The following is a 26,958-nucleotide window of genomic DNA, read 5'->3' on the forward strand; positions in this document are numbered from 1 at the left end:
GTCCATTCCGATCAGAACGCAAAATATTGGTCCGGAGACAGTCTTGGAAGAAAAAATTATAAAAATCCTACAAAAATATAATTTACAAAGGGATAGGTAAAGCCTATCCTTCAGAAGAGACGAGTGCCGCGGAGTTGAGAAACCCCCGCATCGTACTGCACGTTGCTCTGCGCTCTTCTCTTCCACACTGCATCAGCATCAGTACCACTCCCCTTCCTCCTCCCCCCTCCCTCTGGGCTGGAGCCAAGCATCTCGCTGCTCGATATAACCGCTAGAGGTCAGTGTTTAACTCTAAAGGAAATGAATCGTTTCAAATTTGAAATTCTATTGCCCATCAATGGAAAAAAACTACTACCTGCAATTAATTGCAATATATTTAAATTCCTTTATGATAGAATGTGACGATTGGATGTGCATGAACGTTTAAAACAGTATCATGTGTATCAATACATAAAAGGTTCAATAAGAGTGCACTTAAAACGCCAGATAATTAAAGTAGGAGTGACCAGTTTTTAATATCTTAAAACATCTGTGCAACATTGTTCAAACGTTACATCACTGTATGACCTGTCATGTTTACAATATTTACAAAATAAAAAACGGCTGCTGACATGAAATAATAGACAACGCCAAACAATGAGAAAATATGGAACTTCACACTATTTGTCCTAGCACCCACAATGCAACAAATGACATCAAGTGCACAACACACTTTACAAAGTAGTCTACTTTTGTAAAGTACACACACACACACACACACACACACACACACACACACACACACACACACACACACACACACACACACACACACACACACACACACACACACACACACATATTAGTGAGAACTTAGTTACATGTGGAAAAAACAACACTGACAACAGCAACATGTTAATAACACACAAATAAAGATTCAAAGAGCAAGCAAGGGTAAGAAAAACAGCACACACACACACCTCCAAAAATAAAACACACACACACACACACACACGTGTGAATAAATTGTGCTGCACTGACCATTTGACCGACAACAGAAAGGTAAAAGTGAAAAGACGTTATACAACATGGGGTTTGAACATGAGACTGACTGGGTCTGTCGGTCGTTGCACAAGGGCAGAAGGAACTTCACGTGTTCTCTCGACTGCTCTCAAGAGTATTTGGGAAAGGCTTCATTAAAAGCATGAATACTTTTCTAGAAGTAGAGTGAAATACTTTTCTGTCTGGAGTGAATTACAGTTGATCCATCTAGACATGGTTTGAATAACATGAACGGTTACACAGATTATAATTTTTTATATTTTTTAAAGGTTGACGTTCTGAAGTTGTTTTAATGATTTATGATGTAACTTATTTGTATTGCACACAACACGCTGTAGTGAATATAACAAGTCTGTTTTCAATGGGGCAATAAAACGCATCCAAATCTCATCAGCACAAAACGTAGTGAAGCTGTTCTATATGGGGACAGTCTCCGATTAACACACTTCTATTGGAATTGTATTCAGTAGTGATTTCTCCACTAAACAACTCCACGACAGCACTGACAGGGCTCGGCCTGAAGGCCCAAACCGTCAGGGCTCGGCCTGAAGGCCCAAACCGACAGGGCTCGGCCTGAAGGCCCAAACCGACAGGGCTCGGCCTGAAGGCCCAAACCGACAGGGCTCGGCCTGAAGGCCCAAACCGACAGGGCTCGGCCTGAAGGCCCAAACCGACAGGGCTCGGCCTGAAGGCCCAAACCGACAGGGCTCGGCCTGAAGGCCCAAACCGACAGGGCTCGGCCTGAAGGCCCAAACCGACAGGGCTCGGCCTGAAGGCCCAAACCGACAGGGCTCGGCCTGAAGGCCCAAACCGACAGGGCTCGGCCTGAAGGCCCAAATTGACAGGGCTCGGCCTGAAGGCCCAAACCGACACTTCTTTCTTTCCATACTAATATGACATACTGCCCATTATGCATTTTAAACGTTTTCTTCTATCCTTTTAACTATTATTGTACTATCTGCACTGATTTTAATGAATCATTTAGGTTGTTAAAAGTTGATTCTGAATCATAATTTGTTTTTAAAGATCGCATGCTGCCTAAATATATGGTGAAGCCTTTTCAGACCTTTATGCTTATAAATAAGGATGGTCCCCAGAGACTGGAGATACGCCACCTTAACTTTCTGGAAGGAGGCAGTCAATGACCTCTTCAGGACATGGTCTACTGTAACAAACACGACAGAAGAGATAGCTAGCAGAAGGGAAAAACACAGTAGGACACAACGTCACGGGATCCAAAAAGAACACATTTGAAATCAAACTGGAAAACAGTCAGGTTAATGGCTAAACTGAATACAGCATATTTCTGTGTCAAATAAACACGTAAGGCTTTGAGTTTATAACTCTCGGTTGTATTATTGCCATCTAGAATATTGTAAAGCTTAAAATAAATATGAAATACTGTACATAAATAATTTATAACAAATAAACTACACATAAGGCCCCTAAATTGTAGGATGAACTCTTTTCCACCATTTTACCTCAGGCAGTTAGTGTTATTTTCACAATCCACTCTTACGTCATATGCTTGTGGTTGGTTACGTGATCTAAAGCTATAGCTGTGTGATAAAATGATGACACTGTTTGAAAATGATATTAAGAAAAATAAAATCACATCAAAAAGAACATTTAAATGATGCAAAAACAGCTGACTGGTATTTGACAACAGTCTGTGGTTTTAGTAGGTTGAGATCCTGGAATTAGAAGGATGCTTCATTCCAATCATCCTGTTTCTATGGTAACCGTAGAAACAGAAAGCCTTTCAGCTGGTAAAGTTGACTCTGTTTTTAAAACGCATAAAATGAACAACCACTTAGTGGTGTTGAAGTGAAGCCCGTTTCTCCTGGGTCTGGATTCAGAAAGCGTCTCAGAGTTGGGGGTGCTGAACTAGGATCAGTCTCGCCCCTCTTAGATCCTAATTAAGATGATGTGGACAAGGTGGGGGGGGACCTGATCCTACTGCCAGTGATGATCTAGTAGCAGGCCCCCCTCTGTATTTGTCATCTTATTCATTATAATATTAAAAGTGAAACTGATCCGTGATCAGCACTCCTACTCCCCGAATGCTTTCTGAATACAGACCCTGCTGGTCAATCCAATAAACAGCAGGTCTATAACATCACCATGTAAAAGCTTCCGGCTGTATGTATCTCGTCTTTACATGTCCCTTGCATACAGTCAGAACGTCTGCGTGTGCTGAATAAAAACCAGGACATCGGTGCACTTCTGCTGCTGCTGCTTTGTACAATACAAGTTCACATGTGCATTATTAAGTATGTTGTACATTACCAGTGTACAACATTTACATACGTTTCTTAATATTCATGAAATCTTCCGTATTACCTATATACATATTGAAAATGTATCAGAAATATTTGGACTGTCTATCTTCTTTACAATGTAGTATTTTTCTTCTATTTATCAGTTTTATTTTTATACGTTATTCTAGAAAAAATAGTTGTCATTCAGCTAGCTGTAGACAAATTACAACCGTTGTTTTTTACAGTTGAAATTCAAAACTGTCATATTTTTGTTTGTCTTTTCCAGGACTTTCAATGTCAGTCAGCTAGGGAGGTCGTGGGACGATAATGTACCACGACTATCCATATTGTAGCACCTGGTTGGAGTTCAAAGGTCGCGGCACTGGCTAGATACTGGACTGTCATTAGCTGACCAAACACATTCAACGTTATCTGGAGATCTTTCTCCTCTTGGGCTTGGGCAGCTTCACCTGTCTGTCTCTGGAAGGGATCTGATGAACCTGAGGACAGAGAAGACATAATACATTAATGCATGACCAGGGCTCTAATTTAACTGGGTGGTTCCGGCCCTGAATGCTGATTGGCTGACAGTCGTGGTATAATCAGACTGTATACCCAGGTATGACATTTATTTTTTAACCCAAACCCTAACTTTTAACCTTAACATTTAACCCTAACCTAAGGACAGAGAAGACAATAGAAGATGTATTAATAGCAACCAAACAACCCAGTCTCTGTTGGCTTGTGCGGGTAGTAGAGTACATTCTACAGTGTTTAATAGCACCTGAGGTCAGACAGAACTCCACAGACATCCTAATCTGACTAAGCTGTCCTCTTTTCCACTCAAAGTGTCTGGTTTCATATTTCGCCTGTCTGAATTCAGAGGAAAGGCAGCAAGATGCATTAACAGCACAGTGAATCCTTTTCAAATTGAAATGTGGTGCTGGTTGAGGGGTTGTTGCAGCTTGTTTATGTAATCCTCTGACTGGGGTGTGTGTGTGAGGTGTCTCCCAGCTGACACAGAGACAGCTCTTTGATCAACAGTGGCTGTAGTCTTAGTTCTGCTCAGCTTAGCCTGGGGGACAGTCTAGAGAGGGAGGGAGGGAGTAGAGGGAGACAGGAGGGGCAAAGGGAGAGAGGTAGAGGGAGAGAGGTAGAGGGGCAGAGGGAGAGAGGTAGAGGGATGGGGGTAGAGGGAGAGAGGTAGAGGGGCAGAGGGAGAGAGGAGGAGGGGCAGAGGGAGGGAGGAGGAGGGGCAGAGGGAGGGAGGAGGAGGGGCAGAGGGAGAGAGGAGGAGGGGCAGAGGGAGAGAGGAGGAGGGGCAGAGGGAGAGAGGCGGAGGGGCAGAGGGAGAGAGGCGGAGGGGCAGAGGGAGAGAGAAGGAGGGCAGAGGGAGAGAGAAGGAGGGCAGAGGGAGAGAGAAGGAGGGCAGAGGGAGAGAGAAGGAGGGCAGAGGGAGACAGAGAGGAGAGGCCATCTGCGAGAGCATGGTGTTCTAATCTTTCTAGATGGTACTAGTATACTCACAGTCCCTGACATCTTGTCCAGCTCACTCATGGCCTCATGTATAGCAGCTTCTAAATGATTATTCAACTTCCCAGCTCTGTTGGGAACAATGAAAACAAAATCATGTCTCAGAAACATCAATAAGTCCATACCTAAACACTCAGCGTTTTCTTTTTCGCTTTGGACAAAAACATGAATAGATTTGTTCAACTCTGCCTCCTGCTACGCAGGGATAAAGTATGCAATTATAACATGAACTGTAAGCAATGACACTGACTGTGGTCCAGGTACATTTTTACAGAACATTGAGGGAGAAGAGCTAAGGTAAGCGCTGTGTGTGTGTGTGTGAGAGAGAGAGAGAACAGGTGCAGTGGAGGAGGTTTTTCATCATCAGGGGGTAATGACTAGCCGGCCAGGGCATCCAGGGGGTAATGACTAGCCTGCCAGGGCATCCAGGGGGTAATGACTAGCCAGCCAGGGCATCCAGGGGGTAATGACTAGCCTGCCAGGGCATCCAGGGGGTAATGACTAGCCTGCCAGGGCATACAGGGGGTAATGACTAGCCAGCCAGGGCATACAGGGGGTAATGACTAGCAGGCCAGGGCAACACCAGGGCATCAACAGGGGGTAATGGCTAGCCAGCCAGGGCAACGCCAGGGGGTAATGACTAGCCAGCCAGGGCAACGCCAGGGGGTAATGACTAGCCAGCCAGGGCATCCAGGGGATAATGACTAGCCAGCCAGGGCATCCGGGGGATAATGACTAGCCAGCCAGGGCAACACCAGGGCATCAACAGGGGGTAATGACTAGCCAGCCAGGGCAACACCAGGGCATCAACAGGGGGTAATGGCTAGCCAGCCAGGGCAACGCCAGGGGGTAATGACTAGCCAGCCAGGGCATCCAGGGGATAATGACTAGCCAGCCAGGGCATCCAAGGGGTAATGACTAGCCAGCCAGGGCAACACCAGGGCATCAACAGGGGGTAATGACTAGCCAGCCAGGGCAACACCAGGGCATCAACAGGGGGTAATGACTAGCCAGCCAGGGCAACAGCAGGGGGTAATGACTAGCCAGCCAGGGCATCATCAGGGGGTAATGACTAGCCAGCCAGGGCATCAACAGGGGGTAATGACTAGCCAGCCAGGGCATCAACAGGGGGTAATGACTAGCCAGCCAGGGCATCAACAGGGGGTAATGACTAGCCAGCCAGGGCAACACCAAGGGGTAATGACTAGCCAGCCAGGGCAGCATCAGCAGGGGGTAATGACTAGCCAGCCAGGGCATCATAAGGAGTAATGACTATCCTGCCAGGGCAGCACCAGGGCATCATCAGGGGTAATGACTAGCCAGCCAGGGCATCATAAGGAGTAATGACTATCCTGCCAGGGCATCATCAGGGGGTAATGACGAGCCAGCCAGGGCATCATCATCATCAGGGGGTAATGACTAGCCAGCCAGGGCATCATCATCAGGGGTAATGACTAGCCAGCCAGGGCATCATCATCAGGGGTAATGACTAGCCAGCCAGGGCATCATCAGGGGTAATGACTAGCCAGCCAGGGCATCATCAGGGGTAATGACTAGCCAGCCAGGGCATCATCGGGGGGTAATGACTAGCCAGCCAGGGCATCATCAGGGAAGCAGCAGTGCCAAAAACACCCTATTCAGTGCATTACTTTGACCAGGGCTCAGAGTGGGACAGAGAGTACAGACAGGTGATTCAGTAGTCAGTGGTATTAACCTCTCCTCAAAACAGAGCAGCCAGCCAGGATGGAACTAGCCAGCCAGGATGGAACTAGCCAGCCAGAATGGAACTAACCAGCCAGGATGGAACTAGCCAGCCAGGATAGAACTAACCAGCCAGGATAGAACTAACCAGCCAGGATGGAACTAGCCAGCCAGGATGGAACTAACCAGCCAGGATGGAACTAACCAGCCAGGATGGAACTAACCAGCCAGGATGGAACTAACCAGCCAGGATGGAACTAACCAGCCAGGATGGAACTAACCTGGCCCATCAACATTCTAGAATGGAATTCCACTCTTAAAATAGAGCAAATAAAACACATCTGTTCATCTTTTTAAAACACAGGAGAAACTGGTTCCACATACACACTGATGTAAATAATCACATGTCCAGTACCATCCATCCTACAGCAATATAAAACTTACTTTCTGTTCCTCTTGGTCGCTCTGTCAAGGGCCTCTAGGTCATGTGTCAGTGTTTTCAGCTTCTCCGTCTCCACCTGGGGTAATAACAGATGTCAGACAGTGTTGTCAGCTTCTCCATCTCCACCTGGGGTAATAACAGATGTCAGACAGTGTTTTCAGCTTCTCCGTCTCCACCTGGGGTAATAACAGATGTCAGACAGTGTTTTCAGCTTCTCCGTCTCCACCTGGGGTAATAACAGATGTCAGACAGTGTTTGTCAGCTTCTCCGTCTCCACCTGGGGTAATAACAGATGTCAGACAGTGTTGTCAGCTTCTCCGTCTCCACCTGGGGTAATAACAGATGTCAGACAGTGTTGTCAGCTTCTCCGTCTCCACCTGGGGTAATAACAGATGTCAGACAGTGTTGTCAGCTTCTTCGTCTCCACCTGGGGTAATAACAGATGTCAGACAGTGTTTTCAGCTTCTCCGTCTCCACCTGGGGTAATAACAGATGTCAGACATTATGTTGGGTCTAAGAATAGGACCAAAAGCCTGACTAGGTCCCATCAACATGACCATCAGTAGCAGAAGTAGTGATCGCAGAGAGTTACTTTCATCTAAAAAGGTACAAAAGTCAAGTAAATAGTGAAAGAAAACTAGATTTGTGGGTGTGTATTTCTCTTTCACCTGTCTCTGAAGACATCTCACCTTGCTGTCCTCTCTGAGCTGCAGGCTGCCATGGTGATGGTTGTGCCCCGCCTCCTCCCCTGACAGTTTACCAGGCCAGGATGGGAACCCTTTAAAGCCCTGTCCCCAGACCAGATCCCCCATGTTAAACGTCCTGGGTCTATAGTGGAGCATCTCTGACGATGGGCTGTCCGGCTGCCTCAGGTCCTCCTCGCTGCTCAGGGACTTGGTGTCAGACGGGCTGGGGGCACAGCCTCCGTTGAAGTGCCCGTTGTAGTGGCCCACGTACTCTTTAACCAACGGACCCTCCAGGCTGGTGGAGGAGCTGGGAGACTGGTCGTCCCCGGTTAGGTCCCCCTGTCTGGGGGGGCCGAGGGGGTCAGACACACCGTACCCCCGTAGAGAGAACTGGACCTGGGGGGGTCCGACGCCACCTCCGTTCATATGGGCGCATCTCTCCACAGTCTGATCCAACCTCTCTTTGTAGTTAACGATGTTCACGGCCGTCCGATTGCAGTTGTTGAAGCGGTTGAATCCATCCTCCAGGAAGGCCTTGTCTGAGGGGACGGGGAGAGAGTGGTGGTGACCTTCGTGGGGGGAGCTGTCGGCTGGACAGGGGGGTGCAGGAGCAAGACTCCCAGGTCTCTCCATACAGGGGCTGCTGCGGACATGAGTGGAGCACTCTAGGAACTCCTCACCGCCCCATGCCGTGTGACCTCTGTCCAGACTTCCGGAGTACCCAGTCTCGCCTTCCCACTGCCCCCTGGGGGTGCCACGGCCTGGGGATCTGAAGTAGTCCTGGTGGGAGGCCTCTGGAAGTGCTCCCTGACCCTCGGGGATGCTAACAGTACTCTTCCCCTGACCAGAGTGCTTCCGGGGCCGTCCTGCTCTGACCTGCCTGGGTCTGGGCTGTTGGCTCAGGGTCGGTGTCTGCTCCCCCTCCTGGTGCGCCACCAGGTGGCCACTATGGCTGACTGCAGCATGGCTGTGAGGGAGGTTGTGGTTGATGCTGACCGGCTCCCCTACGGAGTTAGTGAAGGCAGTCATGGTGCTGAGAGTGGGTACCGGGCTGGACTGGGTAGTGCCACTAACCGTGGTGGTGATGACTACATGCATTCCTTTACTGGCCGCATCCACCACAGCCCTGTAGATGGCATCTACAGACTCCACCCCTCCGCTGGGTAGCCTATCAGAGCCGTGCATCCCTGGGGGAAGCCCCTCTCCCTGAGTCTGTTGCATCTCCTGTTGGCTGACACCAAACTGGGTGTGTGACAGCATTCCCTGAGACTCAGGAAGTGATGTCATACCAGACTGAGAGATCATCTGTGAGTGAGGGACTGAAATGCTGTTGTCTGGCAAACACCCCTGAAACAACACAGACGTAAAGTTCATTGAGAGAAAACTGAAAACGTGTCATTATCACTCCTAGCATGTCAGAGAAGGAGGACGGAATATATCATGTAGATCATCCACCCGTAGTGAAGAGTGAAGCAGATAATCTTGTCATCTCTATTCATTCTATTTCTATCTGCAACGCTCAGAGCGTTTCACGTCACTGAACACACCCTTCAAACAGACAGACTAACCTGGAAGTTCTGGAACAGGCAGGCCATAGGGTGGGCGTTGGAGGAGTTGTTGTTTTCAGGGAAGCCAGGTTGCTGTGAGCCCTGGTAGCCAGGAGGGAGGCCCTGCATGGCCCGCTGAATGCCCTGATGAAGCTGCTGCTGCTGGGCATGACGCTGCTGGAACACCTGGGTACCACCGCTGGAGCTGTTGATGACGTGGGGCTGGAGGCTGGTCATGCTGCAGTTTACGAGGTTAGATGGGTCTCCTGTTGGGGTGGAAGAATAATACTGTTCATTGTTATTTTCAAATCAGGGTAATTCCACACCTTAACTGCCTGGAGAAGACAGGTCAGAGGGGTAACTCAATTCTGAGCCAAATGATGGAAGAAGAGTGGGATAATGGAAATTCTTGTAATTGAACAAATAAACTGGAGAGCCTGATGGCTTAGGCTGTAGTACTGTTCTCCACTCCTCACAGGTCTATTTTCTCCTCCTCACTAGCTCCCGTCCTCTCACTAGTCTAGCTCCTCTCCTCCTCGCTCACTAGCTCTCCTCCTCGCTCACTAGCTCCCCTCCTCTCACTAGTCTAGCCCCTCTCCTCTCACTAGTCTAGCTCCTCTCCTCCTCGCTCACTAGCTCTCCTCCTCGCTCACTAGCTCCCCTCCTCTCACTAGTCTAGCCCCTCTCCTCTCACTAGTCTAGCTCCTCTCCTCCTCGCTCACTAGCTCCCCTCCTCTCACTAGTCTAGCTCCCCTCCTCTCACTAGTCTAGCTCCTCTCCTCTCACTAGTCTAGCTCCTCTCACTAGTCTAGCTCCTCTCCTCTCACTAGTCTAGCTCCTCTCCTCTCACTAGTCTAGCCCCTCTCCTCTCACTAGTCTAGCCCCTCTCCTCTCACTAGTCTAGCCCCTCTCCTCTCACTAGTCTAGCTCCTCTCCTCTCACTAGTCTAGTTCCTCTCCTCTCACTAGTCTAGCTCCTCTCCTCTCACTAGTCTAGCTCCTCTCCTCTCACTAGTCTAGCTCCTCTCCTCTCACTAGTCTAGCTCCTCTCCTCTCACTAGTCTAGCCCCTCTCCTCTCACTAGTCTAGCCCCTCTCCTCTCACTAGTCTAGCCCCTCTCCTCTCACTAGTCTAGCCCCTCTCCTCTCACTAGTCTAGCTCCTCTCCTCCTCGCTCACTAGCTCCCCTCCTCTCACTAGTCTAGCTCCTCTCCTCCTCGCACACTTGCTCCCCTCCTCTCACTAGTCTAGCTCCCCTACTCTCACTAGTCTAGCTCCTCTCCTCCTCGCTCACTAGCTCCCCTCCTCTCACTAGTCAAGCTCCTCTCCTCCTCGCTTACTACCTCCCCTCCTCTCACTAGTCTAGCTCCTCTCCTCTTCGCTCACTAGCTCCCCTCACTAGTCTAGCTCCTCCTCGCTCACTAGCTCCCCTCCTCTCACTAGTCTAGCTCCTCCTCGCTCACTAGCTCCCCTCCTCTCACTAGTCTAGCTCCTCCTCGCTCACTAGCTCCCCTCCTCCTCTCCCCAGTCTAGCTCCTCTCCTCCTCTCCCCAGTCTAGCTCCTCTCCTCCTCTCCCCAGTCTAGCTCCTCTCAGTCTAGCTCCTCTCCCCAGTCTAGCTCCTCTCACCAGTCTAGCTCCTCTCACCAGTCTAGCTCCTCTCACCAGTCTAGCTCCTCTCACCAGTCTAGCTCCTCTCACCAGTCTAGCTCCTCTCCTCCTCTCACCAGTCTAGCTCCTCTCCTCCTCTCACCAGTCTAGCTCCTCTCCTCCTCTCACCAGTCTAGCTCCTCTCCTCCTCTCACCAGTCTAGCTCCTCTCCTCCTCTCACCAGTCTAGCTCCTCTCACCAGTCTAGCTCCTCTCACCAGTCTAGCTCCTCTCACCAGTCTAGCTCCTCTCACCAGTCTAGCTCCTCTCCTCCTCTCACCAGTCTAGCTCCTTTCCTCCTCTCACCAGTCTAGCTCCTCTCCTCCTCTCACCAGTCTAGCTCCTCTCCTCCTCTCACCAGCCTCTGCCTCAGCCTCACCTCTCACTAGCCTCCCCTCCCAAGCTCCTCACCTCCCCCCACTAGACGCCACTCTCCTCCCCTCCACTCCACTCTCACTAGCCTCCCTCCCCAGCTCCCCCAATAGCCTCCCCTCCCACTAGCCTCCCCTCCCACTAGCCTCCCCTCGCTTCCCACTAGCCTCCCCTCCCTTCCCACTAGCCTCCCCTCCCTTCCCACTAGCCTCCCCTCCCTTCCCACTAGCCTCCCCTCCCTTCCCACTAGCCTCCGCAGTGCTCAACCAGTGTGGCTGCACTGCTATGATATAGTGGTGATGGTTGCCGGGGAGGTTGCTATGGGAACGGTGTGATTGGTGGTGCTGTCTGAGCCGTGGCTTATTTCAGAGGTTGCAGCCTGGAAGAAGACTGGGGGTTGAGGAAGGGATGTGATTTAATAGCCTAGGCAGGGGGATGGGGTCAGAGGCAGGGCTGGATGCTTGGATGGTGGTGGCTGGGGAGGGGGAGCTGTCTGGGCATGAGGTAGGAGAAGAGAAGTGCTTGGTTGGAATGAACCCATCTAGGGAGATAGGCTAGCAGTCCACAAAGAGATGAAAGATAGCCACTATGCTTCCTGATAAACATATGCCATATCTTATAGTATTTAGCATTATTTCCTGCTATCGTGTTCACACAACAGTAGGCCAAATACAGCCATGTGTAACACAGTGGGCCAAAGGAAAAAAGTATCTATTCAGTTAGGCCTATATCAGAGCAGACACATAATAAGGCTAATGAAGGAACACAACCCTTCTCCAAAGGCTTCACCCAGGCCTCCATTCAGAAGCAAGCGTTACTATAGCTACCAGCCAGCTCACACCAGCTCTTCACTATATCTGGTCAAGAGCTTGTTTCTTAAAAAAGGAGGGAGAAAAAAAAGATCTGTTTTCATGTTATTCTGCCACTGAGCTGAGCACTGCAACTAGCATGCTAATAAAGAGAGAAGCCACAATGATTATACAAACATGAGGGCCAGCCTCTCAACGTACACTCTCTACGAGAGACTAAAGACTGTCGTTCAACTCAAAGGCCATCTAGGTGGATTTATCAAACTCACACACCATCACAGAGCAAAGCGCGATCATCGAACAAAGTGTGTGTTTCTCTCAGTAGCTCACCTGGCTCCGAGATGATTGGACCACAACTCCCATCATTGTTGCCGAGTGTCATTCCTGACATACTAGTCCTTCCCAGCGCAGCGTGAAGGTGACTGTGCTGCTGCTGCGGATGTGGATGTTGACTTGGGTGGGACAGTGGTGGTGGGTTAGTGTTAGGATGGTGGCTCAGGGGCATGTTCCCTGGGCCAAGGCCCACTTGTCCACCGGGCCCCAGAGGGCCACAGTTCACCAACGAATTGGCCTGGATCTGGTTCATCAACCCTGGGAACCGAGGGCTGTGAGAATGAGGGCCTCCAGAGTCCATACTCCGGCAGTACATACCTTGACCCTCCCCTTGGCCTAGCATCCTCTGTTGGGCCAGTAGGCTCTGCTGCTGTGAGGCTCCAGGAGGCATGATCCCAGCCACATCGCTGTAGTGCATCTGACCAGGTCCTGGGGGGCCTACAGGGCCTTGGTGCTGGTTATGGTGGTTGTTGTGGTTGCTCATGGACTGAAGCAGCTGGGCCATGGAGGTGTTGGTCTGTAGGCCCCCAAGCCGGGCCACTTTCCTCAGCTGTTCTGCTGAGCTTGGTAGTGGTAGCCTGGGACCTGGACCTCCACCCATGTTAGGAGACTTGTTGAGCATGTTGAAGACCATGCTGTCGTGGTGGTTGAGGGAGTTGTTGGGCGGTGGTGGGCCTGGCGGCTGCTGCTTGCGCTTACGGAGCAGGGGGTCTCCTCTGTCTCTCTGCTGGGCCATGAGCTTGTCCCGGAGGGCAGCCCGACCGCTCTGGCCCCCTGCTGCTGCTGCTTCCGCAGTGGGCATGGTGGGGTTAGGGGGAAGCATGGGGTTTAAAGTGCTGCTACTGGGCCTCTCTATGCCGCTGAGAGGGCCACTGGGATGCCCAACTCCACTACTATCACCATTACCATCAACCCTACCTGGGCCTCCACCTCTACTGCCAGTCTCACTGCTGTTGTCACCATGTTTGTTTTGATTTGCTAGCTGTGCTTTGGCTGCTGCTGACAGTAGGCTGCTGGCGGGGAAGGACGCAGCATTCTGCTGGTTCACGATCTGGTTGAGGGGCATCCCTAACAGTCCTGGGTGGTTCTGTCCCTTCTGGTTCTGGGCCTGGTGAGGAGCAGCGATGGAGGGGCCAGAGGAGGTGGCAGAGGGGTACATGCCGGGGTTGTTGTGCTGGGTGTTGATAGCGTTCTGGTTACTCATCTCAACCAGCAGCTGACTGGGTAGGTCTTTGTACTGGTGGAGTGGGTGTGAGTCAGGCTTGGCAGAGGAGGGGCTGGAGGGCATGTTAATGGGCATGGCGGGCCGGGGGGAGCGAGGAGGAGCCTTCATCCCGCCACACGGACCCTGACTAGGGCCTGAGGGCATGGCAAAGCTCCCATGGTCCGAGGAGGTGGAGGAGGAGCGAGAGCGCTGGGGAGAGGCCTCCATCCTGCTGCCCAGGACAGGGCCTGACATGTGGACTGGGGAGGTGACGGGAGAGGGGGACATGGAGGTGGTTATGGAGGTCTGATGTTGAGTCCTCTGCATGTGACCTCCATGGCTGTGGCCCACTGGGCCGGGTTTGACAGTGGGGAGAGGGAGGTTGCTTGGCAAGGGGACAATGGCGGGAGGAGGGTGGTTGTTCATGTTTACATTCATCATTGGTACCTGAGAGGAATGGACACTAGGGTGGAAGTTGGAGTTTGTTTTGGAGTTTGTCTGGCTGATACTGATGCTAGGCTTGCTGGGGATGGGGTCTAGGATGCCTAACGGGTCCTTTTCAGAGGTCATCTGCTTTTTCTGGAGGGTGCAGGAGGGAGGTATGGCAGACGGGGGGCCGGGGTGTGGGGCGCTGGGCTGTGTATTGAGGTGAAACGGTGGTCGTATGGAAATATCCATACTGGGGGATCTGGGGAAGTTACACACAGGCTTCTTCATCATGACTGGGCTTTTGGCAGTGGCGGTAGGGGAGAGGGGTGTGCTAGTCCTTCCTGCCATAGCGCAGGACGTCTGGGTCCCAGTCGGAGAACCGTGGAGGAGCATCCCTGGTAGGGAGAGAGGCATTCTGTTGGCCCCGTGGATGGGGCTGGAGCTGGTGGCTCCAGGGAAGCCACAGGGGTTGTTTCTAAACCCATCTGGGCTCCCCAGAGGATCAGACCTGAGGCTAGGGGAGAGTGGTGACCCGTCCCTGGGCCCATAGAGCTGGGAGCCGGGGCCCCCTGGACTCAGTATGCTACCATAGCCAGAGCAGTACGAAGACCTGGGCCCAGGCTCACTGCTCAGTCTCCGCTGTCTGTTGGGATAACCAGGGTAAAGCTCCAGCTGCTGGGGCGGACCTCCTAGCTCTTGGGGAAAGTGCCGGTGACCTGCTGCAGCCGCCATCATCATTTTGAAAGGGTTCTTGCAGTTGGGAACCACAGAGTTGGGTAGCGGTGACTGGTGAGATGTATTCCGTATTGCTCGGGGATTCGTGGAATGTGACGGGGCCATTGATGTTGAACCTGAGGGGGAAGAGAAGTGAAATGAGTGTTCAAGCTGAAAGCTGCAATAGAGGAAACAGCACCACTGTTTGCCTGAGGACATCTGTTATTGTTGATGAAAGAGAAGAGGAGATTCACCACTGTGGAGGGAGAGAAAAAAAGGCTTGATTGTTTTATCGCTCATACAATGTCAGAGTGATTATAAACAGTGTTTGTTGTTTGAAGCATCATCTTTGTTTTTGTAATACCGCAAAGAGACGCAGCAGTTTCACCATTACGGATTCCAGCTTTATAACATTGAAAGTGTTTAATGTCACTGTGAAGCCAATTTCAAAATGTCCACCTTTTTTTCCTGACCTTGTTCTATATCACCCATGAAACAGTCTGAAATCTGTGAGAAATGTATCATTGAAAAACAACCAAAACAGTAGTGATACACAGTCACTAGGATACTTACTTGTACCTCCACCGGGACTGGTAAGGGTCAGAGCAGGGTGTGGTAGCGCCATAGTTTTGTGTAGAGTGGCCACAGCCAGCAGCTTTCTCTTATGGATACACAGCTTGGTGACGTCTTCATCTGCCCTCACGTCCTCTGCCGTCCTCTGTTTAACGGCAGCCCCCGGATCAAAGTTAAACACCTGAGGAAAGGAGAGTCAGCTCTCTGTTACCTGGCCTGTCTTGGTGAAAGGAGCGGCGTTTATCCACAAGTACATAAAGTAAACATCAGTAAAAAATGGAACGTCCGCTACTTGTCAGGTCACATCCTCCTCCAAGCCTCCTGCTTCTCCAGAAGACCACATCACATTTGCATATGAATACATATGGGCCTTGCCTTGAATAGGAACGCAGTTCCCTTCCCAGTCTCAGTTTCAATATAACGCAACACACAAAAAAAGTATAAATTAAGACTGTATGCAGCAGAAAATATAGCCTACTATATGTTTTTTTAATATAACCCTGCTATATGTTTTTTAATATAACCCTGCTATATGTTTTTTTAATATAACCCTGCTATATGTTTTTTTAATATAACCTGCTATATGTTTTTTTTAAATATAACCCTGCTATATATGGGAAAACAGCCTCTGTTTAATTGAATATCTGGGTTTAACAAAACTGTTCATTGCATCACTTGGGAGTAAACTTTAATCTCCACCCTTAAAAGGGATACTTTGGGATATTGGAAATGAGGCCTGATACTTCCCCAGAGTCTGATAAACTTGTGGATACCAGTTTTATTTCTCTGCGTGCGGTTTGAATGAAGTTGCTTACTAGCGCAGTTGCTAACTCTGCTAGCATGCTGACTCTGGGGAAGTAGATAAAGGGCCTTGTTGACAAAATCCCAAAGTATCCCTTCAAGCTTTGTGTGGTGTTTCTTTGGCAGCTACGCATTCAGAGAGTCAATTTAGGTTAGCTAAAGACTGAGACAGACAGGACAACCAAGATGGTTAGTGAACGTACCTTTGGGAGGATGAGTGGGCACTCCAGGCCACACTTGCAGGTCCCGTCTGTGAGCAGGTAGCTCTTCACCTGGTCTAGACAGGACAGCACCGAGCCACTGGGACTGGAGGTTACAAACCAAAACTAATGTTTAGAAGAAAAACATTTATCGTCCAATATACATGAGTGTCTCATAAGGAAATGTATCTGTTACTTTATCCCAACCTCTCTGAAAGAAACACACAGGTTGGATAGATGATACTAGCCCACCAAGACTGTAGGTTACAAACCAAATAGAAGTGCATTATTGTGGTATCATTACAAAAAAACAGAGCACTGCAATGGGTCTTACCTGATGTAGAGGACTCCGTTAGTTGGATCCACCTTGCGATGCCAGCCAATAGGGACCTGGACAGGGGCTGTATGCCCCACCCCCTCTGAGACCCCTCCCTTACAGTCCTTTCCTCCATTCATTGTTCTAGTTGGTTTAGTACACAACACCTTAGAGCATATCACACATCAACCAGAGACTTCAGAGTACATGGCATCTTTGTCTTCCAATAAAGAGGACTTTGTAGTGCACTACAATTTCACTCTCAAAGTTGGATGAAGTATGGGCTGGGGTCTGTGTGATGTGAGGCAAGCTCACTGTGAATCCTAACCTTTCAGACCCTTCATAGTTTTACTACTGAACACCAACGAGATTTCCATATTTGTCTCGGTCATTCAGAGCCATAGACACTGAATCAGATTCAGAGAGGCTGGGGCAACAGATGGAACCAGGAGTGGCTCATGAAGACATCCTTCTGGGGCAGGTTATTTGAGGGATTCCCATGGTTCCTGATTGGGACAAATAAAGAAAAGTATTAGAAAACATTGTTGTATGACATCAACCAACATTTACACAAAACTACATGCAACAAAAAACTGAAAGGTTTGTGTATGTGCAGTTGTTGTAGCCTACATTCATGTTATGTCCAATTCAGACCTACCCACCATTATCTAACGGTGCAGATTTAACATCAGTTTGATACACTGAATAATTCATTGCAGACAAGTTCTGTCAAAGATATAAGAGTGGCACTCTGGGCGTGTAAATGTATTTTCTAAAGACTAAGGATCTTACTATTGTTGTGTGGCCATGCGTTGGCCTTGACTGTCGGAAGGCTCAGTGCTGTACTGTCACAGGCTACTAATCCAAGCCCTTGTGTGCTGACTCATAACTGTCCCTGTGTAAGGATGGAGGGAGGGGGAGAGCTAAAGAGGCAACACAAGCATCAGGTTCTATCTGGAGTCAAGGTATGGGCGGACGGGTGGAGAGGCGCCCAGGGTCACAACAAGCAGATGGGAAGAGAGAAGGCTCTGTATTATATGATGTAGCTATGATAGGGACCTGATGCATCTCTGCTTGGCACTCAGCGTTAAGGAGATTGATTGCGGGTAAAGGCCCTGCTATAGACTAGCGTCTTGTCCAGAAGGTGTAAGTGTACATCAAGCTGCCTCACAATACAGAAACAGGAGATGAGCCGCTCCACTTGCACAAGCCAAGGCTACTTACTACTTATGATAGTTGATTATGTAAAACCTCTATTCACTGTCAAAGAACACCTAATCGTCTTTATGGAAATCATCATGCCAAAAACACTGAATATGAATAGGGAGGTGTTACAGGGCTAATACATCTATGACAAATCTCCTGCGTGAGGATTTCATTTGGTGAAAGATCTACTGGCTGAACCTCTGGAATGTCATGGGGCTGACACATCAGACTGGGCCCATTTTGGGTTGCAGAAAAGCAACGACCCATTTATGACAGCAGGCATAATGGCATTGCACAGCTCTCTGTGAGTCAGGTGCTGCATTTCCACAATATATTTTGAGAAATGACAGCAGGTAGCTCACTAACTCTTATTAAACTGACAACCACACGAAGATGAGGAAGAAAGACACACACCTGTACAGCTGCGAAACTAGGCTATTGTTAATAATTGGCACGATCTATAATGGCAAGCTATTGCACCAAAGAAATCTGAAATGCCAAATCAAATGGCTTGTGGAAATGGCTCGATCAATGCATCATATAGCATAACGTTACTGTACATAGAGCACTCCTTTTCGTCTGCAGAATCAAAAAGGTCTAGCTACTATAAATTATTACAAGTTAGCTAGCTACCCAGATAACGTTAGCTAGCTTTGGGGGACATACAGAGTTTTTATCTAGCTAACGTTAGCTAGATAGTGGCATAGTTGGCTACCTTGCCAACTGAACTACCTACATAGCTAGCTACTAAACTAGCATATCAGCTGATATCCAACGTTACTTAACCTAGCTAGCTAACGTTAGCTACAAAGAATCAACATGTTTACTGGTAGGTGGGTGATATCTAGTCACCTGATATTAGCTCACTAACAGTTAGCTAACTCTTCGGTCTAACGTTACAAAGTCTATATAAGACGGTTGTTTTAACGAAGAAAAACAACCACTAGCGGGCCTTATTTAGCCCACCGATAATGACTAGCTATCTAACGTTAGCTAGTAGACAGCTAGCCAAACATGATTTATCGATGGCAGGCTAGGTAACCAACTTAGCTAAGCTAGCTAACTAGCAGAATGCTAATGCTAGTAAGTAGCTAACGTTAACCGAAAAGCAATTGTAAATAAACATACCCGTGTAATCTAACACAAACTCCAAAACATTAACATGCCTTTAACGATATTCCACTGTACGAAAAAAGTATATCCCGAATTGAAAGTCGAAGTTTTTTTAAAATCGTAACTGGGGAGCGTTGAGCGTATTTTCCAATGTGAAACGTCTCCAGCTAGGGACGAGGCAGAGACAGGCCAGTGAAAGAATAGCTGAGCAGAGGGTTGCTTTGCAAAGACAGGAGCTTTTGAGATTCCAATCTTATTGCCTATAAAAACGTTTTTCCATCTTTCAGAGTATCAAATGATTCCTTGAAAGTCCATGGTGGCTGAAATAGTATATTTCAACTCCCTCCAATTTGCTTCTGGCCCTTTAAAAATAAAAATAAAAAGCCTACCCATCAAATGTCTCGGCTGGTTCTCCCTAGGCTTGGGATAAAGATGGAGTGCTTTACTGCTCCTGCGCCTCAGAGAGATGAGGAGAGAGCTGGAGAGCACAGAGTTAGCGCAATTCGGAATCCTTGGGACGTCCTTACCCTAAACTCTAAACCTTGCAATTTTTCTTTTCCTTTTTTGTCTTTGTCCTTTTTCTTTGCCTTTTTTTGCCTCCTTTGCCTTTTTTTGCCTCCTTTGCCCTTTTTTGCCTCCTTTGCCCTTTTTTGCCTCCTTTGCCCTTTTTTGCCTCCTTTGCCCTTTTTTTGCCTCCTTTGCTTTTTTTTGCCTCCTTTGCCCTTTTTTGCCTCCTTTGCCCTTTTTTGCCTCCTTTGCCTTTTTTTCCTATTTGCCTTTGCCTTTGTCTTTTTAAATTGCAACTCTAAAGGAGTGACGTCAGAATTGGGATGTCCCAAGGATTCCATTTAGTATTTTCCCGAGAGCACAGTGGGGGGAGATGTTTATCTGACAGGACTAGAGCAAAGAGCAAAAACACATCGTGTTACACATGGAACCCAACAGAAAAGTGTCTGTCCAGATATTAATTCAAATTAAATTACAAATCTGTCACGTTTCACTTCTGCTGATTCAATAAAAGGTAGTGGTGTAAAGTACTTAAGTAAAACAACTTTTTGGGGTGTATCTGTACTATACTATTGATATTTTTGGCAACTTTTACTCCACTATATTCCTAAAGAAAATAATGTAATTTTTACATTTTCCCTTACACCCAAAAGTACTTGTTACATTTTGAATGCTTAACACGACAGGAAAAATGTCAAATTCACACATTTATCAAGAGAACATCCCAGGTCATCAATACTGCCACCAATCCGGCTGACTCACTAAACACAAATGCTTTGTTTGTAAATGATGTCTGAATGTTGTAGTATTCCCTTGACTATCCGTAAATAATAAATAAAATACATTTCTGCCGTTTGGATTACCTAATAGAAGCAATTAGAAATTATTTATACTTTCACTTTGGATACTTAAGTATATTTAAAGCCAAATATTTTTAGACTTTTACTCAAGTAGTATTTTACTGGGTGACTTTCACTTTTACTTGAGTCATTTTCTATGAAGGTATCTTCATTTTTACTCTAGTATGACAATTGGGTACTTATTCCACCACTGATAAAAGGCTCAACACATATGTGTCTGACCTGACATAGAATAAGTAAAGCTTCCAAGAGCATACTACTACTTCTGTCTACCAAAAGGTCTGGACCATTCATTATGCATTCCCATCACAAGTGCTAACTTGGTGGCGGTGGTAAAATAATCACTGTTGGAAGAGAACATCCCTTCCTTGATTAAGTACATTTGATATTAATTAGATGCAGGGAATCTTACATACTGGAATTATTAATTTAAATGTGTGTAGATTGTTTTGTGCAGTAATATAGCCTCCTATTGTAGGTCCAATAATTAGGTGACCCGGAAGTGGGTCGGAGTTGTGATTGTTAAATGAGAAATGTCTTCGCAAAGATTCCAATTTCGCGCTTAGACCACTGTCATCGGGAAAAAAAGTAAATAGTTATTATTATTAACGTCACCAAACTTGTAAATATCACTTAGTTATATGTTTCATCTTACTCTTGTATTTTTATAAGGCGAGTCAGCAGCTAACGTTAGTTCCTATAATAGAGAAATATATCGCGTTGTTTGCGCTGCATGCCATGTTGCTTGCTAGCTAGCTAACGTTACTGTAGTTAGCTTCAGCGCAAGTCTCTTGTGTTTTGTCCATTCTAGACTGTTGCCACCATGAGTAAACGAAAAGTGAAGGAAACACACATGCCAGTCGGCGAATGTATTTCTCAGGTTTGTATTCGTTTGTTACATGAGTTGGTTGTGGTGACCTTGCTAGATCGAATCCCCGAGCTGGTAAAAATCTGTCGTTCTGCCCCTGAACAGGCAGTTAACCCACTGTTCCTAGGCCGTCATTGTAAATAAGAATTTGTACTTAACTGACTTGCCTAGTTAAACAAAGGTTAAACTTTTTTTTTTAAACCTTACCCAGATAACACATTAAGGTATGATGTCCCATGGACAACATTATTCGCAAATACTTAATAATGACTCTTTTTAGTATGGATATATTTTTCAGGTTCAGATGATATTGAGGGAGAGATTCTGTCATCAGAGACTTCCTGAAAAGCCAGTGGGAATGGAGTCACAACACAAGTAGGTTCCTTGGTGGTGCTGACCTGCTAACTAAGGTTTTATTAATTGACAAACGTGACATTCACTGACTACTGTAGCAGATTGATTAATGTAAGGGTAATGGTATGAGTTGGGTCTATTTGCCATAACACATGACAAGTGTGTTTTATGAGGGGTACTCCACAGTGTCATGGCAATGTGCATTTTGTTGACGGGTGAAAGTCTCAGCATAATAAGATTAACTGTTTAGATTTTCAATTTCACAAGGACCCAGCTGTTGTTTATTATTTGTCTCCAGCCCCACCTACACCTGTCAAGCTAGTTTCTGTGTGGCGGCCATCGGCCACGTTTAAAACAACTGGGAACTCTGAGAAATACGAGGTCAGAGCTCTAGAAAGAGGCCTGAGTTCCCGAGTTAGATAACCGTTTAAATAGATTGTTCCCAGTCGAAGCTTGTTTTTTTTCCCCAAGTTCCCATTTGTTTTGAACACGCTGAAGTCGGAGAGTTCTCAGTTGTTTTGAACGTGGCAATTGGCCAGGTTGTTTACTGATCTGCAGAGAGTGGGGCATTGTGGGTAACGGTCCTTGTGTTGATGTTCCAGACACCTGCTGGAGCTGCTGAGGAGGACAGCTGTCCATGGAGAGAGTAATTCTGTACTCATCGTTGGACCCAGGGGATCTGGGAAAACAATGGTATGGAATGCTACGAGGATAGCCTTGTCCCAGATCTGTTTGTGCTGTATAGCCAACTTCTATTGTCGTCGTCATGCATGTTGACTTTCTTCTGTTTTCTCCAGCTCCTTAACTGTGTCTTGAGAGAGTTGCTGGAGGTGAAGGATGTCAATAAGAATGTGTTACCTGTCCACCTGAATGGTTGGTAGTAGGATGTCTGTGATTGTTTCTGTGTCTGTTGATTCTCTGTCTGTTTCTGCACTCTGTTAATTCTCTCCCCAACTCTTCTTTACTGTCTCTCTAGGTCTTTTACAGACTGATGATAGAATAGCGCTCAAAGAAATCACACGCCAGCTCAATCTGGAGAATGTTGTTGGAGACAAAGTGTTTGTAAGTGTTTACAGAAGTTATGCTGTATGTTTTGTCCCTTTGCAATTTTTTTGCTTGCTCTTAATTTTATTGTTATTTTCAGGGTAGTTTTGCAGAAAACCTGGCCTTCCTTCTTGAGGCGTTAAAGAAAGGTAATAATTTCTGCACATTGCCCTCGCTATAATTTTGGAGAATCCTCCCTCCTTTATGCTGACAGTATGTCTCTACAGTGTACTGTTCTCTCTTTGTCCCAGGTGATCGTAGCAGCAGTCGTCCTGTCCTCTTCATTCTGGATGAGTTTGACCTGTTTGCCCACCATAAGAACCAGACTCTGCTCTACAACCTCCTGGATGTCTCCCAGTCTGCCCAGGCTCCCGTCGCTGTGATCGGCCTCACCTGCAGACTGGTAGGGTCTCTTCTACCTCAGTTGTGTACTATCTAGCTTTTAGACCTCTCCAGTGATGAACTAGTTTTAGCTTCAAAAGGATAGGTTTCAATCTAATTATATTCTACTCTACTCACAGGTGGTACCTTAATTGGGGAGGACGGGCTCTAAGTAATGGCTGGAACAGAATCAATTGAATAGTATCGAACACATGGTTTGCATGCGTATAGATACCATTCGGCGGCAGGGTAGCCTAGTGGTTAGAGCATTGGACTAGTAACCGAAAGGTTGCAAGTTCAAATCCCCCAGCTGACAAGGTACAAAATCTGTCGTTCTGCCCCTGAACAGGCAGTTAACCCACTGTTCCTAGGTCGTCATTGAAAATAAGAATTTGTTCTTAACTGACTTGCCTATAAAGGTAAAATAAAAAAAATAAAATTCTGTTTACTCCATTCCAGGCATTATGAGCCATCCTCCCCTCAGCAGTCTCCTGTGACTTTACTCTACCTTCTCCTCTGGTGATCACAACTGGTCTCATCTCTGCTTGCTGCAGGATGTCCTGGAGCTGCTAGAGAAGAGGGTCAAGTCCAGGTTCAGCCACAGACAGATCCACCTGCTCAACTCCCTGAGCTTCATACAGTACCTGGACAACGTCCGCTCACAGCTCAGCCTGCCACAAGACTTCCCCGACACCAAGTTCTATGACGAGTGGAATGACGGCATCAAGGTGAGGCCAGTCCAGGACTGTAAACTTAATATTATATATATATTTTTTAACAGTACTAGATTTGTGATGTGCTGTAGTTGGCTTTTATCTGAAAGGCATTTTTCTTCTTACCCACAATGCTCTCTGACTTTCTTTCAGACGCTATGTGAAGACCAACTAGTGGTGGACGTTTTACAAAGTCATTATAACTCCAGCAAAGACTTCCGTTCCCTGCACTTGTTACTGGTAAGAGTGTGTATCTGTCGTATCAAAGCAAAGAGTGGGGGAAAAACCCTCTAAATATTGCTGTGTGTGTGTGTGGACCCCTCTCTGCAGATGCTGGCTCTGAGCCGAGTGAGCGCATCTAAACCTGCCATCAAGCCCACTGATCTTCTGGAGGCCAGTAGAGTCTGTATGGTGGACTCTAAAGCAAACATACTTCATGGTAATTTAAAGCCATTAGGGGTAAAGGTCATTATTAGAGGATTTCTTTGATGGACACATGACCATTTGATGAAACATTGATAATTTGGCCTGCATTTTGCTTTGTTGGTCTTTCCAGGCCTGTCCATTCTCGAACTGTGCCTGATAATTGCCATGAAACACTTGAATGACATCTATGAAGGAGAGCCGTTTAACTTCCAGATGGTTCACAATGGTAAGGATCAACAGTTAGTAAGAGCTGGTGTGTAATAGTTGGGAATGACATACGTTTGTGTTAATAGATATTTTATTTTTTGTCAGAGTTCAAGAAATTCCTGCAGAGGAAATCCCATTCTATACATAACTTTGACAAGCCAGTCGTCATAAAGGTGGGTCTGCATGACATCATGGTCTCAGTAGAATGACATCAGACCCTTCCAATAGTATATTTCATAAAATTCCTATAATGTTTTTGTAGATCGTTCTCAAGGTAAGTTTATTTCACAATGAAGAAGGGTGGATATGTGCTGAATGTTGATGTATACTGAACAAAAATATAAACGCAACATGTAAAGTGGGGTCATGTTTCATGAGCTGAAATAAAAGATCCCAGAAATGTTCCATAAGCACATAAAGCTTATTTCTGTTATTTTGTGCACAAATTTGTTTACATCCCTGTTAGTGAGCATTTCTCCTTTGCCAAGATAATCCATCCACCTGACAGGTGTGGTATATCAAGAAGCTGATTAACAGCTTGATCATTACACAGGTGCACCTTCTGCTGGGGACAATAAAAGGCCACTCTAAAATGTGCAGTTTTGTCACACAACACAATGCCACAGATGTCTCACGTTTTGAGGGCGTATACAATTGGCATGCTGCCAATGTCCACCAGGAATGTTTCCAGAGAATTGGATGTTAATTTCTCTACCATAAGCCACCTCCAACGGCATTTTTTGAGAATTTTGCAGTACGGCCTCACAACCGCAGACCACGTGTAACCACACCAGCCCAGGACCTCCACATCCGGCTTCTTAACCTGCAGGATCGTATGAGACCAGCTACCCGGATAGCTGATGAAACAGGATTATTTCTGTCTCTAATAAAGCCCTTTTGTGGGGAAAAACTGATTTGGATTGGCTGGGCCTATGCCCACCCATTGACGAGCCCCTGCCCAGTCATGTGAAATCCATAGATTACGGCCTAATTTATTTATTTAAATTGCCTGATTTCCTTGAACTGTAACTTAGTAAAATTGTTGGATGATGCGTTTTATATTTTTGTTCAGTATGTAATGCCGTTGGTTGTCCGTTCTCTGTAATACCCCTGACTAAAGTTTATTGTATACATACAGTCTTAGCCACATGTATGCCATTGTATTATTTGATACTCAAGATTTACTCAACCCAACAACACTCTGTTCCAGGCGTTTGAACACCTGCAGCAGTTGGAGCTGATTAAGTCTATGGACAGCTCCACAGCAAAGATCCAGAAGGAGTACCAGCTGATGAAACTTTTGTTGGACCACAGCCAGATCATGGAGGCCCTGCAGAAATACCCACAATGCCCCACAGATGTTAAACAGTGGGCCATGTCTGCTTTTGGTTAAAGGTACATATTGCGTCCAGTGGGGCAGTTATGAAAGATATGGGACTGTGGCCTGGACCCTGTCCTCGGGGATAGACAATGAATGACCTAACAAATGTTTCTGCCATGTGTTCATTCCTTGTGTGTAAATGTAAATATTTGGCTGTACTTATTGAATAAAGTCATGCAATTTTTGGGGTCATCGGTGTACCAGTTCTTGAAACCTAAGAAGTATTCAATGCTAAATGCCACCATCTAGTGGTCTGTTTTGGAACTGACATTACAGGGGACAAATCCATTCACATTGAGCAATCATGCTTTATGTCAGGGTGAATAGCATACACTTTCTCTGTACAATATTTAACCAGGCATCTGAAATTAATGCAAAGATAAACGCATAATCGTCAATGTCACTCAGAAAATAAGAAAATGTAATACTCCTGAACAGTAGTATGTCAGTTTAAGGTTTTGCATTAAATGTGTTTACCATGCTAGAGACGCAGCACTTTTACAGGTTCTGGGGTCTGGAAGACCTGCATTGATGCTGGTGTCCCCAGCAGCGTACTGCACAGCCTTCTGCACCTTTCCCTCTGTCAGGGAGCAGGACACTTCAGCTAACTGTAGAATCCACCCAGACATCACTACCACTGAGGGCCTAGCTCAAAAGATAAGGTGTGTGTATTGGGCTGATGAAGAGCTGTCATTCAACAGTCAGTACCTGTTCTAATGAACATGACGTGGTAGTTTCTCCATCTACAGCTACCACTCAGTCAACCACAATCCTCAAGAACACGGCTCCCCTCTGTAGAAACAGTGGACGCCCGGTCAGCTGAGGTACTGCCCCCTCCATGAGGCGTGAGGGGCTGGTCTCAGACATACGACAAGTTCTTGTTTAGGAGGTCCAGCCGCCGTACTGCGTTCGTACACTTTAACAACAGCACGACCAGAGAGAATAAGACATTTGAACCGTGAGAGAGAGGTCAAATATACAGCCGAGTACTGTAGATGTTTAGTACATGACGGAGGAACTCTTGAAACTGAACTGTAGCTAGCCCACTGGAAGCTAGAAAGGTCAAACGTGACATGATGTAGGTCAGGGCCCAGGGGTCATAGTGCAGGAAGATGTTTGGGGGTGGGTGTATCTTTACAAAAGATACTGGTGTCCCAGTGAAACAGTGCCGTTGCATAGAGATTACGTATGATTATCGGAAATTATGCTGGAGTAATTAAACATTCCACCAATAAACCTTTGAGCAAAACGAACGGCTCTTTTTGGTGATGTACATACAGCTACAAACAA

At 47.0% G+C, this 26,958-nt stretch overlaps 2 protein-coding genes across 2 annotated transcripts; one reads left to right on the plus strand and one right to left on the minus strand.

Moving 5' to 3' along the window:
* Positions 1–511: 511 nt before the first annotated feature.
* LOC139402483 (methyl-CpG-binding domain protein 5-like) lies at positions 512–17,052 on the minus strand. The gene is made up of 9 exons (XM_071146444.1): positions 16,627–17,052; positions 16,296–16,398; positions 15,292–15,472; positions 12,369–14,855; positions 9,233–9,477; positions 7,668–9,011; positions 6,981–7,054; positions 4,830–4,905; positions 512–3,802 (listed from the first exon to the last, which is right to left on the minus strand). Exons 1-9 carry the CDS (start codon positions 16,746–16,748, stop codon positions 3,731–3,733), a joined length of 4,704 nt encoding a protein of 1,567 aa, XP_071002545.1. The 5' UTR covers positions 16,749–17,052; the 3' UTR covers positions 512–3,730.
* A 3,995-nt stretch (positions 17,053–21,047) lies between these two features.
* On the plus strand, positions 21,048–25,685 carry LOC139402480 (origin recognition complex subunit 4-like). The gene is made up of 13 exons (XM_071146441.1): positions 21,048–21,174; positions 21,461–21,537; positions 22,119–22,209; positions 22,314–22,389; positions 22,493–22,578; positions 22,661–22,709; positions 22,812–22,963; positions 23,496–23,669; positions 23,808–23,894; positions 23,985–24,093; positions 24,211–24,306; positions 24,393–24,460; positions 25,498–25,685. Exons 1-13 carry the CDS (start codon positions 21,118–21,120, stop codon positions 25,678–25,680), a joined length of 1,305 nt encoding a protein of 434 aa, XP_071002542.1. The 5' UTR covers positions 21,048–21,117; the 3' UTR covers positions 25,681–25,685.
* Positions 25,686–26,958: the final 1,273 nt, after the last annotated feature.

The sequence above is a fragment of the Oncorhynchus clarkii genome, unplaced genomic scaffold (genome assembly GCF_045791955.1).
Source record: "Oncorhynchus clarkii lewisi isolate Uvic-CL-2024 unplaced genomic scaffold, UVic_Ocla_1.0 unplaced_contig_8869_pilon_pilon, whole genome shotgun sequence".
NCBI classification, from domain to species: Eukaryota; Metazoa; Chordata; class Actinopteri; order Salmoniformes; family Salmonidae; genus Oncorhynchus; species Oncorhynchus clarkii.